This window comes from Oncorhynchus mykiss, chromosome 12 (genome assembly GCF_013265735.2).
Source record: "Oncorhynchus mykiss isolate Arlee chromosome 12, USDA_OmykA_1.1, whole genome shotgun sequence".
NCBI lineage: Eukaryota > Metazoa > Chordata > Actinopteri > Salmoniformes > Salmonidae > Oncorhynchus > Oncorhynchus mykiss.
This window is the reverse complement of record NC_048576.1, coordinates 92787148-92802490: the sequence shown is the minus strand read 5'-3', so window position 1 is coordinate 92802490 and position 15343 is coordinate 92787148. Positions and strand designations below refer to the sequence as shown.

The window sequence follows — 15343 nt, the reverse complement described above, 5'->3', positions numbered from 1 at the left end:
TACAGTATACATTTTAACATATAACATACTGAACAAGTTCTCTAAATATTTATTATTTAAATATTGCTTTGACTTAAACAACACGGCTTTACTGTATTTTTTTTTCATTATTAGTGGTGGTCTTGTGGATGTATGTCTATTTGTGTAGGCCTAAATGTTCAATTGCTCAAACCTACATGTAAATAGCTCACAGTAAAACTTTAAATCTGGCGCGCATCACTTTGTTCAGTCGCTACGCTATTGGCTCTTGATATGGGCCAATCAACATCTCGTGTGTCCCCGGGCGAGCGGCACAAGCTCATTAGCATGCAGGTATCCGGCCAATGGGCGAATGTGTTTACCCTCCCCGAGATGCGAGGCACGAGCTGATCAGTGCACTGGGAAAGAGAATTGCTGTTCGGAGATCCGAGCCTCGATTCTGTAGTCTAGAAGCCCGAATCCCGGTGCTTTCAGCAGATTGAACGACGTACTGCGCAGCTCAAAATGAAAACCTATAGGATGTAACCGTAGGCACACGTTTTTGTCCAAATGAACGTAATTTTTGGTCTGTATTTTTTCCCCTTTATTTTATAATTTCCTAATTTATTGCTATGCAAGGATTTAACATACCAGTAAGTAAATTGTATTTTATATTTTCTTGATCTTGGCAAATTAAACCATAGCTTTATGTCGACCACGAACACAACATTTGAAATGACAGGCCTAATAACTAAATAATTCATGGATGTAACTATTCTACAAAAGCCCAGGTAATTTAATAAACAACATAATTACAATATGACACACCTAGGCTGTAACAGTGTAATAATTGCAAGCAAGTGTATGCTAGGTCAATATTAAATTCTGCATGCAATGTCTAAATTCAATGTATGTAAATATGAGGCTTTGTGCGCATATCTATTTATGGGCTGGCTTTTAAAATTAAAATCTTAATTATGCGGTTGGCGTTATTTAAAACCAAATTAATAGGCCTAGCCCAAACTATTATTATTATAACACAATAATTATATTTAGAGTATATATTAGCAATTGGCATGAGGTGATCTACCGATTAGACTACCGTTTATTTTCCTACATTTTTATTTTACAAAGACAAAACTGCATTATGTAGCGGCATAATCGTTTTGGTCGAGATTTATTGATCGACGACGCATTTAATCAATTTGTAAATGAGTAATCATTGTAGTTGCTTGAGTCGTTTATTTTACAGGAGACCTGATAATATATGAATTCGGACTATTTCATGTTACATGGCCGCTCTAAGATGTATTTATTTTTTTGTATTTACCTCGATTGTCTGTTGGCAAATCATTCTAAATGGTTCAACCGTCAATTTAGTTTATGTAGAATTAGTAACATAGCCTACACGCCGTGATGGTATTTGTATAGGGAATAATGTTTACAATCGTTGCCCTGCTATGGTGTATTCCCACCCCGCCAGGTTTGACGTGGATGGGCGCCTCTCCCGCAGCATGATCCGACCCAATAAAAGATAATTTGATTTATCATCCGAGTTCCTGTGTCCGAACGGATTCTGCAAATGAAATATGCAATGCAATTGAATTATTGGCGTCGATCATTTGAACATGTTAGCAAACAAGACAGTGTTCGTGTATAAAATTCACATAGCATGAGTCCGACACAGCTTTGTGTAGTAGGCTAGGCTACCAACCACAAAGCGTTTCCCCTATTACGCTGTAATAAAAATGGTCATAGCCTACTCGCCCCAAATAGCCATGGCGTCTTCGCATTTCTAAAAGGTAATATAGGTTTGCAATCAGGTTGTTCTTAGATAGTCTTGTTTTAGTCGTCAAACACATATAGGCGGGCGGTTTATGACTTTATATCCGCCGGGTGAAGGACTGTAGCAAGGCTAATGGCTGACTGCAAGCAGTTTAAACGTGGAGACAAAGACAGTCTTCGCCACGGTCATTCACCTTGGATTTTTAGTACTAGAATTTTGGGGATTCAGCATTTTTCATGTCAAAATCAAACCTTTCACGATGAAGAAACTTGAACAGCATTTATACATAGGGATTTATATCAATTAAAATATTTGGCCAATACTTCCAATGTCCATGCAAATATTGTTTTAGATAGCTGGCTAGGCTGCACTGTTTACTTATCCCTTGGACAGTCAGGTATTAATAAAGTGAGAAAATAACTAATGTATAGCATTTTACAGATGAAGGAATATTGGTTTGGCCCTATACACATTACATGCTCTTGTGTTTGATTAAAATGAGAAAGAGAAAGCTCGAGTGATAGGCTATATTATATTTATGCAGGAGCCTAAAGGCTAGAGGTTATATTAGGGTTTGCTACTCTTTGATTACCTGAAATAACAGCGTAAATGGGTCACGAAAGATGAGGAGCTGGAAAGCAGCTATTTGCATGGACAGTTTGGACACGCACAAGTTCTTGATTAATTGATAACGACGTTTCGGACGACGGTGCATTTTGATGTGTAATTTTCACATGGGGGTTTCAGGAAAATTACTTCGCAGATATTTCACATACGTGGAAATAATCGCGTTACAGTCAAGCGTGGACTGTCCAAGACAATATCCCATTGTTAGACCTATGCATAGACCAGCATTTTGACACGAGCCTAATAAATATACATGATCAACTATACATTTATTTTTAATAATGAACATGCCTGTATTATGGTTGAATAGTCAAAGACCATATGATCAGGAGGGAGCCGTGTTCACCTAGAGATATTAATGCACATTTGAGGCATAATCAATTGGAAACAAAAACAATCCTTCATTTTGTGCGGTTTGAGCATTCTGTCTTATAAATCATGCATTTAGTTCATCAATAGCATGTCCTTGTCCCAATAATTCTTAATTTATCTAATGAAACGTGCTAAATGCACGTCTTCACAGATTAAACACTATTTGCCAACATTGACAGCTGACAAAAGTGAATGTATTGATTGTTCTGATGAACTGTACGATAAGGTATGAATAAAATAACACAACTACGGGCTATGACATTTACAGCCCTCAGTGCACAAAGTAAGACCTTGAACAGACTACAGAGAGACCTGATGTGTTCAAGCCAGGCTCCAACGGTTTCAGTGCTACATCAAGGAAGGCCTTTCCCTCAATAGCATAATCAATAGAGATTTCAGTAGGCCTATAGGCCTGCCTGTCAGTCGCAGTAAACCCTTGCTTGGTCCGTCGTATACGGTTGTAGAAAACAAAGATTTGGGTGGTTGTTCTTATTGTTGCTGATCCCGTCTTGTTTTCTTGCAGCGTTTACACTCCCTCAAGGAAGGGAAGACTGAACAACGCTTTTGTCTCAACCGTTCACTGCTTCTGCACAATAGTTATGAATATCTTAAGCACAGCCTGTGACATGTATAACTGTATATAACAGTAAGGCAAATCTACACAGTAACGCTATTCCAGCATATGCCATCAACAACCTTTAGAATGTTATAATATTCTAAACATTCTCTCTGTCAATCAAAACCCTTTTCATTTTTATTTCTTGCAGAAAAGATGATTCGGGGCTACGTTTTTGGCTGGAGAAGCCTTCGACCAACTAAATGCAATACTTAGACCTATAAAGGATTATTATATGGATTGCATTTGATTATTTTGGTCTCCCCGCTGGATTTCGGATTATTCACCTTTCGCCAGTATGGAGGGACGGGATTTTGCTGCGCCTGCCCACCTCCTGTCGGAGCGGGGCGCGCTGGTACACCGCGCCGCCTCTCGGATCGCCTCCACCGGCCACAGTTCAGTACAGCATGGCGGTCATTTTCCGTCAGGAAAATACTACCCTTCTCACATCCCAATGGCTCCGCATTCAGGTTGGTAAAATATATATACGTGTTGTTTCACCATAGAGTATTTGGAACACAATTAAAATATATGAATCCATCGAATTTGTGCCTAATGTCCCCAATCCCCCTGCATGCATTGCGCCAGATAATTAATTAGCACGCGAGGTTGGCAGCTAAGGGACGTTACTAACGAATTTTGCACTAAACATGTCCAGAATGATTTTGCGGTATAATTATGATTTACACTACATGATTTGTTCATGTTGTTTTAGTGGTTTCATAAACCCCGGGTTATATTAGGCTGCATCATGCATATGTAAAGTAAGCACATATTACACATCCGTGGTGTTCTATTACGCACACGCTGTGGGCTACTGTAAACAAAATGTCTGCTACTGTACTTGACCATTTGTTGACGTTGAGTGGGTGAATTGTAATTTGGTTTAATGGGCCACATGTAATAAATGTAGTAACTTTGTGGAGTCAATTGTACCCAATTGTTGCGGCCTATTTAATTTAAACCTTGTGGTCTAATGAATTAGACAATTGGTCGTTTTTACCAAATGCACGTTTTTTTTTACGCAGCTTTCCGGCGTCCTCCCATTTTTCTTCAAAGACATGCTGGTGATTCTGAGTGATATTCATGAGTGTCATGCTGCTGTGGTTGATGGCAAGCACACGAACAAAAGCCTGGGCGTTCACTGTTCACGGAAGTGCGTACGGCGACTGAAGGGGGGATCTGATGTATGTAACCATGTAGGCATAGCCGCGGGAAAATCCCCCTTCTATATCGGGCATTCGCAGTGCATGCATCAGTGACTTAGGTTTATATTATCGAAGTGTACTGCATGTAAATAGGCACGTGTGTCAACACGGAGTGCCTGCGTGCGTGGACTCGTGCGCGCGTGTCTCCACTGAACGACCTACTGGATTATATAGGGACAACCAAAACATGGGGAAGGTGCAACGTTAAAGTTCATATTCACACCAGTTACATTTTAGGGTATGGGAGTAGATTATCAAAGTTTGGGGAGACCCCACAGGGCACACACTGGTTGAATCAACGTTGTTTCAACGTCATCTCAAGAAATTATGTTGAACCAATGTGGAATAGAAGTTGAATTGACATCTCTGTGTCCAGTGGATCAACACCACAACATAGTTGGATTTGGACATGTCACATTAAACTGCATAACATATATAATTCATATAATAGTTTGTTTTTGTTGTCATTAATGCTTCCACAATTTCCTCAAATAATCATTGTCATTAGATGATATACCCACATGCAACTTTAAGGTCATTGGGGTCACCATAGAGGATAACAGCACTATATTTATTATATGTTACAGGCAGGTGCGGGGTATGGTTAAATAATGAAATCATCTATAGAAGTTATTGAATATTTGATTCATATTTGGCAAAGGCTGAGTCATCTTTTCTCCTACTATTGCCCTGTTTCTGAATTATGCTGAGACGTTGCATTTTGGAGTCCCCCATAGAGTTGATTTAAATACCCTGTTATGCTCTCCTAGTGCCGTGTCATTTGTCGAAATTACATCTGATTATAGCAATTACACCAATTCTTATACAAATATGTATTTTTTTTAATACATTATTGGAATGTACTGCACACACTGTATACATTATATCAAAATCAATATACATTTGTTGACAAGGGGCTCACGATGCCTCTTCCCGTCTGTCTGTCAGGCATGCAGTCCTGGCCTTTGCAGGAGATTGTGACGCGGTTAGCTCTTATAAAGGGCAGCATGGCAGCAGGTCTGGGTATGTCTGTGAATGCCTGCTTGGTGCTCTAGGGGTTGTCCTGACTTTCCACCCAACCACATAGACAACAGCTACAGTGCAGTGGTTGAAGGGAGGGAGAGTCATTTGGAAAAAAAGGCAAACCATACTTTTTTTTAGGTGTATTATACTTTTGTCAGTTGATTTTTACAATTTGGAAAGTTATCTATTGTGTTTTTTCAATCTCTCATTGATAACCAGTTGGTGTGCACCTCATGTGGAGTTAGTTCCTGGCAAAATCCATCATTTGAAAATGTTAGGCATTTTTGCCCACTGGGTCCAATCTCTTCCCAGTAAACTGGGTAACGTTCCAAGGACCTTAGCTTAACATTCTACATTAAGTTCTAGTTAGCGTTTTTAATCTAACATTAGAATGATAACACCCCAAAACATTAAAATAACGTTTTTCATAACAAAATATTTTCTTCTTCAGAAAGTGATTCAATGAAATATCCTTGAAATGTTCTCCTCAGATGCACTAAGATGTTGTGCACAACACCTGTAACAACCACCACAGAACATTCCCCTGAGGTTGTTGTTAGGTTTCCAGGTAATGTAATAACAAAATGTGTTCTGGGAACGTTCGTGCAACATCGGGTGAATGTTTTATACAAACATTGTATAATCATCAGCACAACTGGAACGTTTTTGTGAATTAGAACTTTTGGGACAACCTAATTTGATTTAATTGTATAGTCATTTAGCCCTTAATGAATGTTCTGGGAACGTTCACAGAACCAATTTCGGTTTGCTGGGTTATTCGTCAAACGACTCAATCTAATTGATTTTGATGTAAGGTTGTTGGAAAGAATAGACAGTTGTAGACCCATTTAGCAACACCATCGGAATTACCCAACGTTTTTGAACAGGTGCATTAAGACATTCTTGCAATAAATCACAAAATCATGGCAATTACATAACGTTAAAGATGGTTAGCGTTCAGCTTTACTATTCATGGATTTCACTGACACCAGATTGTTTTAAAGTCTATTCACAAATCCATTGATGTGTTACTGTATGTTTTTTTGTTGTTGTCTTGATTTAGTATTTTGTTACCAGAAATGATCCTTTGGATGAGAATTTGAGTATAATTCAGGAATTTGTGTAAAAAAAAAAAAAAAGATAAAAAAAAAAATGTGATTTAGAAAATGTGATTTGTTGATGATGCATCTAGATACTCTCTTATCAGTGTGTAGAGACTTGTACTGAATAACCTGAACAGGACAGAGATACAGGTTTCACACAGCTACAGACAATACCATCATGCATGTATCATTTAAGCAGATTGAATTGGGTTCTTAAGCACTTACACATTTGTAAGATATTGTACGAATTGGAATTTGTTACATATCATACAGGATTATACACGTTTTTTATTGCAGGATGTGACATCACACCAAATGGATGATGTAAGACACAATTGTGCCCAGTTTTCAGGGACCATGAGCGCTAGTTTCAAAACGACTTGGTGAAACCTTTCTAACGGAACTTTAAGAAATAACAACATGTGGAAATAGATTCTCAACAACATGTGGACTTAGACCATCCAACACAGACTCAATATTCCTACTGTACGTGGCTGAAATCACATTTTAACATCTTCAACTAAACAGGTTGCTTTTGTCTTCTAGGAGTCATTAGTGTCTCTTCAACTGTCTTGTCCTGGGCACCACTACCATTAGGGAAAACAGAGCACGTTGTTTGCTGAGTGTGTTGAACCCTTCAGTTTTCTCTGTGCTTTTCCCCCGGGGACTAACTCACACACTGGTTCCCATGAATAGTTTACAAAGAGCATTAATATTTCAGAGTTGGTGTAAAAATGCATTCTGAAGCAGGTTTGTGCTGTGGCTCCTTGAAAGAAGTTCCTCTGTCTGATTTTAGGGGTGTTTATTATCATCAACCATCTCTCTCCACTCTGGCTGCTGAGAGACGTCTGGAAACTGGCGCTGTTGTTGCGACTCCCTCTCTTAGCTTGGTAACCGCTCTGTTCCTCGCTGGGTTCCGATATTTCAACATGTTTTGGTAGGAAACGCACACTGTCGGTTCCACAGAAGGGGGATTATAGTTGCAATCTAGGCCCCTGTACAGAGAGCAAGTGGACGCAATAAGGAAGCCTATATTCTCTCACTTGTCTGTTGAAGCATGTTGCTGAACCCGCTAGACATGTATCTGCCACTGTCTCTCTTCACCCAGAACAGCCAGACAGTCATTTGTCCTGTAAGTCAGGTGGTCGATGTGAAGCCTGTACTAGTCTAGCAATGTCCTCACTGAATCTGACTGAATAACTATTCCTCTGTTCCTATACACACACACAGAGGCACAGATTCTACTTATTGGTGTTGGGTCATTTCATTCTGCTACAAAGCTAAAAATACACTGTATTCATTCAAACGGTTTTCTAATTCCCCTTCTGGTTGATTAGCAGAGAGAACCACAGCCGACCTGATAGCAGAAAACTAGGAGACACAGTGGAGCTGTCTTTACTGCTGCCATTTATGACCTGGGGGTCATCTTTCAGCCATACTGTTCTGATCATCGGGGTGCATCTGGGAGGTGTGTCTGTTAAAACAGTAGGGGGGGTTAGGGTTAGGGTCGGTAGAAGGGCTTCGGCCCTGGAGGGGACCGTCCATGGCTGAGAGCTGCTCTCAACACCCCATGTAATCAACGGTCATATTTACGTCACATTCTTAAAGACACAAAGGGACAGACAGACAAACAGACGAACACACTCACTCACACACACACACACACACACACACACACACACACACACACACACACACACACACACACACACACACACACACACACACACACACACACACACACACACACACACACACACACCGGCACACGCACACACACTCACCCTCGCTCCTATTCCCTTACACGTCCCACTCTCTCCTCTCTCTGTTTTCTTCTCTCTTTCTCTCTCCTTTCTTTATTCTCTCGCTTTCTTCTCTCTCTCTTCTCTCTCTTTCGCTCTCTTCTCTCTTTCTTCTCTTTCTCTCTCCTCTCTTCTCTTTTTCTTCTCTTTCTCCCCTCTCTTTCTTCTCTTTCTCTCTTCTCTCTCTTCTCTCTCTTCTCTCTCTTTCTCTCTCCTCTCCTATTTTTCTTCTCTTTCTCTCCTCTCTTTCTTCTCTTTCTCTCTCTTCTCTCTCTTCTCTCTCTTTCTCTCTCCTCTCTCTTTCTCTCTCCTCTCTCCTCTCTCCTCTCTTCCTCTCTCTTTTCTCTCTCCTCTCTCTCTTCTCTTTTTTCTTCTCTCTTTGCCTCTTGCTGTCCTTGGTCCTTCCTCTCCTCTGTTTCAACCGCCCCATTCTGACCAGGAAGAGCCTTGTGTCTGGGAAGCACATGGTCTCATTCTGACCAGGAAGAGTCTTGTGTCAGGGAAGCACATGGTCTCATTCTGACCAGGAAGAGTCTTGTGTCTGGGAAGCACATGGTCTCATTCTGACCAGGAAGAGCCTTGTGTCTGGGAAGCACATGGTCTCATTCTGACCTGGAAGAGCCTTGTGTCTGGGAAGCACATGGTCTCATTCTGACCTGGAAGAGCCTTGTGTCTGGGAAGCACATGGTCTCATTCTGACCAGGAAGAGCCTTGTGTCTGGGAAGCAAGTGGTCTCATTCTGACCAGGAAGAGTCTTGTGTCTGGGAAGCCAGTGGTCTCATTCTGACCAGGAAGAGCCTTGTGTCTGGGAAGCACATGGTCTCATTCTGACCTGGAAGAGCCTTGTGTCTGGGAAGCACATGGTCTCATTCTGACCAGGAAGAGCCTTGTGTCTGGGAAGCAAGTGGTCTCATTCTGACCAGGAAGAGCCTTGCGTCTGGGAAGCAAGTGGTCTTTCCTGACACTTCTGTTTCAGCCAGTCTCCTCTGCCACGGGGCCATTGTTGCAGAGGACCAACTTTGTGTTTTACTGCGTGTTGTTAAAGATAAAAAACACCCTCTTTATTGTTTTCTGCTAGGATGTCCCTGTCAGTCCCCTGGCTTGTTATGTCCTGGCTGGCTGGATATCCGAGCAGATCGCCTCTTCAAAGGTTAGCACTTCTGTCTGGCTTCTGCCCCCTTGTATTTTTCCTTCCAAAGGGGAATCAATCACCTTACAATAGGTTTTTATTGAATGCCTCATTGCTGGAATATCCCAATGGCCTGGGGGGCTGGTGGGGGGAGGATGGCATCAAAGACAAAACACAGGTGTTTGGTGGAGTTAGGAAAGTGGCTGGTTACAACCTTGTCTGAAAAAGAAACACTGGTGGGTGAGGGGAGGGGAGTGGGTGAGGTGCGGTGCGGGGAGTGGAGTGGGTGAAGGGAGTGAAGTGGGTGAGGGGAGTGGAGTGGGTGAGGGGAGTGGAGTGGGTTAAGGGAGTGGAGTGGGTGAGGGGAGTGGAGTGGGTGAGGGGAGTGGAGTGCTTCTACACCTGCATTGCTTGCTGTTTGGGGTTTTAGGCTGGGTTTCTGTACAGCACTTTGAGATATCAGCTGATGTACGAAGGGCTATATAAAGACATTTGATTTGATTTGATTTGAGTGGGTGAAGGTTGTTTGTGAGATAGGATGGGACTGGCGCCGTCTTGGCCTTGCAGTGTCTGGTGTTGTGAACACTGAGTTCTCCTTCACTCCCCCGGCCACTGCTGATAGGCTGGCCAGAAGGGGCGGGGCCGGGGGCGGTGGCAGAGCAGTGGCTGGACTCTGGCTGCAGCGCCTCACTGTAATTATTTGGTGCCAACTCAAAATCACAACCAGTTTTGGGATTTGGCGAAGGGAAAATAATAAAGCTCTGAGACCTACCTTTGAAGTCTGAGCGAACAAAAAATGACATCTTAAATAGCCCACAAAATATGACATTAAAAAGCAACTTGTTTCAGGGAGCCGCTGTGGTGGGAGTGTAGTGACAGAACGTGGGTCTTATGCCAAGTTGCATTTGGCCATGGCTCTTTGTACTCATGCCTGGTGTTCTCCACCCTCTCTGGGCCTCTGTAAAAGCGTGCTGGCCTCCAGCCTTCCAGAGTCACTGGGCTTTTTGTGGATTGTCGTGAGATGACATGACCGTCACAGAGCAGACATGATGTCATGAGGTGTCTCGTTAAATGGCTGGCGATCACCTGGCACGGTGGCACCCTACACCTGGCTGAAACACACACCTGGTGGGGAGGGATCGACCGGCTGCTGCCACCAGCTGTCACCCTGCAGCCTGCTTGCTAACGTTACTCCCCCTGAAAATCAGTCTACACTGTCCCCCTGGAAATCAGTCTACACTGCCCCCATGGAAATCAGTCTACACTGCCCCCGTGGAAATCAGTCTACACTGCCCCCATGGAAATCAGTCTACACTGCCCCCATGGAAATCAGTCTACACTGCCCCCCCCGGAAATCAGTCTACACTGCCCCCATGGAAATCAGTCTACACTGCCCCCCTGGAAATCAGTCTACACGGCCCCCATGGAAATCAGTCTACACTGCCCTACCCTTTATAACCAGCCGGTCAATTCTTGATGGTAGGGGCGGTGTATGCTCTCGTCTGCCCTTAACCTGAGCTATGGGGTCACTATCCAGATTCAGCATCTGCCCTTAACCGAGCTATGAGGTCACTATCCAGATTCAGCATCTGCCCTTAACCTGAGCAATGGGGTCACTATCCAGATTCAGTGTCTGCCCTTAACCTGAGCAATGGGGTCACTATCCAGATTCAGTGTCTGCCCTTAACCTGAGATATGGGGTCACTATCCAGATTCAGTGTCTGCCCTTAACCTGAGCTATGAGGTCACTATCCAGATTCAGCATCTGCCCTTAACCTGAGCAATGGGGTCACTATCCAGATTCAGTGTCTGCCCTTAACCTGAGCAATGGGGTCACTATCCAGATTCAGTGTCTGCCCTTAACCTGAGATATGGGGTCACTATCCAGATTCAGTGTCTGCCCTTAACCTGAGATATGGGGTCACTATCCAGATTCAGTGTCTGCCCTTAACCTGAGATATGGGGTCACTATCCAGATTCAGCATCTGCCCTTAACCTGAGCAATGGGGTCACTATCCAGATTCAGTGTCTGCCCTTAACCTGAGATATGGGGTCACTATCCAGATTCAGTGTCTGCCCTTAACCTGAGATATGGGGTCACTATCCAGATTCAGCATCTGCCCTTAACCTGAGCAATGGGGTCACTATCCAGATTCAGTGTCTGCCCTTAACCTGAGATATGGGGTCACTATCCAGATTCAGTGTCTGCCCTTAACCTGAGCTATGAGGTCACTATCCAGATTCAGCATCTGCCCTTAACCTGAGCAATGGGGTCACTATCCAGATTCAGTGTCTGCCCTTAACCTGAGATATGGGGTCACTATCCAGATTCAGTGTCTGCCCTTAACCTGAGCAATGGGGTCACTATCCAGATTCAGTGTCTGCCCTTAACCTGAGATATGGGGTCACTATCCAGATTCAGTGTCTGCCCTTAACCTGAGATATGGGGTCACTATCCAGATTCAGTGTCTGCCCTTAACCTGAGCAATGGGGTCACTATCCAGATTCAGTGTCTGCCCTTAACCTGAGCAATGGGGTCACTATCCAGATTCAGCGTCTGCCCTTAACCTGAGATATGGGGTCACTATCCAGATTCAGTGTCTGCCCTTAACCTGAGATATGGGGTCACTATCCAGATTCAGTGTCTGTCTGCAACTCAGTCATAGGGTGAACTGAAGAGGGGGGTGGAGGGCATCCCTGTTATTGACACATGGACCATTCAAACAGACAGATGTCATTACTGTAATATCAGATGTCATTACAGTAATAACATATGTCAATACAGTAATAACAGATGTCATTACAGTAATAATTAGCATTATTGTAATAGCCAAACATCAAAAGAATGAGACAATCATCCAATCAAGTATTAATTAGTAATACAGGACTGATTTGATCAGATTTCTCTGAAGATACTAAAAGTGGTGGTGCTTGTTTGCTCCCATCCGTGAAGGTAAGGGGGATGTTTGTGTGTGTGGAGCAGTCTGTGTCCGGAGTAGCTAGCTAGTGCTTGGCGTCGCAACAGGCACTTCTGGCTGGAGAGTCAGTGTGGTCCCAGAGACGGGGCTCTTCAAACAGTCCGCCAGCCGCCCTTCCCTTCCCCCCTCCACAGCATGTGGCCTGGTGCCATGGTGGAACCCTGGCCCTGCAGCACGGGGCGGCACCACAAGACCAACACAAAGGAGACTCACGGGTGAGAGAGAGCGGCATGCTGGGTAATACCTTCCTGTATCAGGTTTCAGGGGCTTGGATTTCAAAAGGGAAATAAACAATAAAGATTAACAGTAAACATTACACTCAGAAGTTCCAAAAGAATAAAGACATTTCAAATGTTATATTATGTCTATAAACAGCATTATAACGATGTATCTCTCTCCTCTCCTCTCCTCTCCTCTCCTCTCCTCTCCTCTCCTCTCCTCTCCTCTCCTCTCCTCTCCTCTCCTCTCCTCTCTTATCCTCTCTTCTCCTCTCTTCTCCTTTCCTCTCCTCTCTTATCCTCTCTTCTCCTTTCCCCTCTCCCTCTCCGTAGTATCAGCCTGCTTCTCATCAGACAGCCTCAGGCCCACCTCGGCGTGGCCGTATTGCATGTGACAGCTGTTAAACATTATTAACGGCTCATGCAGAAAATCCAGATTACTTGTTTTTAATTTAATTTCAATTTTATTATTGTAATCTTTCAGCGGAAAGAACATATACACACACACTGGGCGAAGGCAGCAGGCGAAATGGGCGAGAGTTGAGACGCTGGGCTGGGTTGTGTGTGTGTGTGTGTGGTTAAATCTTCCTCCCCAGACAGGTGCATTGTTCCCCTCATAACAGCACAGACTGTCCCTCCCTACCGGCTCTGTCTCTAGTGGCCCCAGTGGGCCCCTGTAGACCCCAGGGGAAGCTCCAATGCTTCCAGTGTGATGAAGAGGTTGAATGTGGGCGTTATTTCTAGCCTACTGAGTGAAGGCTGTACTATCAGTAATATAGATAGTAATACAAATATGACTGTTGTTCCTCCTCTCCTAGAGGACATGCTTCAGATGCATGTCCGTCAACCTGTACATACACTGAGTGGACAAAAAATTAGGAACACCTTCCTAATATTGAGTTGAACAGCCTCAATTTGTCGGGGCAAATTGAGGCGTTCCATAAGGATGCTGGCCCATATTGACTCCAATGCTTCCCACAGTTGTGTCAAGTTGGCTGGATGTTCTCTGGGTGGTGAACCATTCTTGATACACACAGAAACGGTTGAGCGTGAAAAACCCAGCAGCGTTGCAGTTCTTGACATAAACTGGCACCTACTACCATACACCGTTCAAAGGCACTTACCTATTTTGTCTTGCCCATTCACCCTCTAAACAGCACACAAACACAATCCATGTCTCAATTGTCTCAAGGCTTGAAAATCATTCTTTAACCCGTCTCCAACCCTTCCTCTACACTGAAGTGAATTTATCAAGTAACATCAATAAGGGATCACAGCTTTCACCTGGTCAGTCTATGTCATGGACACTCCCCCTGAGGAGGGGATGTTGATGTTAGCTGAATGCAGAAAAACCCAAATAATGGGCTGCGATTTAGTGACTGTCAGTGAAGCAGCGGGCGGCGCCGTGGTGGCGACACACAAGCCACCTAAACAATGAGACGCTACGCCACCTCTGCCATTAAATATACATGCAGCACGCCTCTCTGGGATGTGACATCCCTTTTGTGAGAAAACAAAGATTAGCAACAGGAATTCCATTTTAATAAGTCTCGGGGGACCCTCCAACCAGCTGCCTGCTTCACAATACGACGGGGACTTGTTGCTCTCTGTGCGTCTGAAATGTCGTTCCCCGCACCTCTTTTCTCTCTGACGTTGATTAGTCTTCCTCCGCTCTTATCATGTTTTTTTGTGAATCCCTTGTTAAGTTGTTTTACACTAGTCACTCGTTAATGTCTGTGTGTTTCCTCTCTGTAGCGACTCCTTAGTCTCATTTTGTTTTGTAGTCGTTCTTTCCCTCCTCTCCTCTATTCTGGTGTATCCCCTTCTCTGTTCCTCCCTCTGTTCCCCTTCTCTGTTCCTCCCTCTGTTCCCCTTCTCTGTTCTTCCCTCTGTTCCCCTTCTCTGTTCCTCCCTCTGTTCCCCTTCTCTGTTCCTCCCTCTGTTCCCCTTCTCTGTTCCTCCCTCTGTTCCCCTTCTCTGTTCCTCCCTCTGTTCCCCTTTTCTGTTCTTCCCTCTGTTCCCCTTCTCTGTTCCTCCCTCTGTTCCCCTTTTCTGTTCTTCCCTCTGTTCCCCTTCTCTGTTCCCCTTTTCTGTTCTTCCCTCTGTTCGTCTTCTCTGTTCCTCCCTCTGTTCCTCCCTCTGTTCCCCTTCTCTGTTCCTCCCTCTGTTCCTCCCTCTGTTCCCCTTCTCTGTTCCTCCCTCTGTTCCTCCCTCTGTTCCCCTTCTCTGTTTCTCCCTCTGTTCCCCTTTTCTGTTCTTCCCTCTGTTCCCCTTCTCTGTTCCTCCCTCTGTTCCTCCCTCTGTTCCCCTTCTCTGTTCCTCCTTCTGTTCCGCTCCATTGCTTCCTCTGTCCCCTCCCTCCCTTCCACCCTCCCTCCACCTCCTCCGTTCCCTCCTGCCGTCTCTGTCCACTAGGTTACACTGCCTCCTCTCCGCTCTCTGCTCTGACATGCATACTGCATACTGGATGTGGGACAAATGACTGTGTCCTCAAGCAACAGATGTGTGCTTGTCTGCTCTGCG

At 44.1% G+C, this 15343-nt stretch overlaps 1 protein-coding gene across 6 annotated transcripts in view; it reads left to right on the top strand.

The window, feature by feature from the left end:
• The first annotated feature begins 345 nt into the window (after positions 1 to 345).
• Positions 346 to 15343, top strand: part of LOC110516409 (BAH and coiled-coil domain-containing protein 1) — a 203266-nt gene continuing 188268 nt past the window's right edge. For all 6 annotated transcript variants that reach the window (XM_036939199.1, XM_036939203.1, XM_036939201.1 and 3 more), the window contains exons 1-2: positions 346 to 611; positions 3511 to 3829. In XM_036939199.1, coding sequence (XP_036795094.1) covers positions 3658 to 3829 — 172 coding nt within the window. In that variant the 5' untranslated portion in view covers positions 346 to 611; positions 3511 to 3657. The remainder of the gene's footprint in view (positions 612 to 3510; positions 3830 to 15343) is intronic.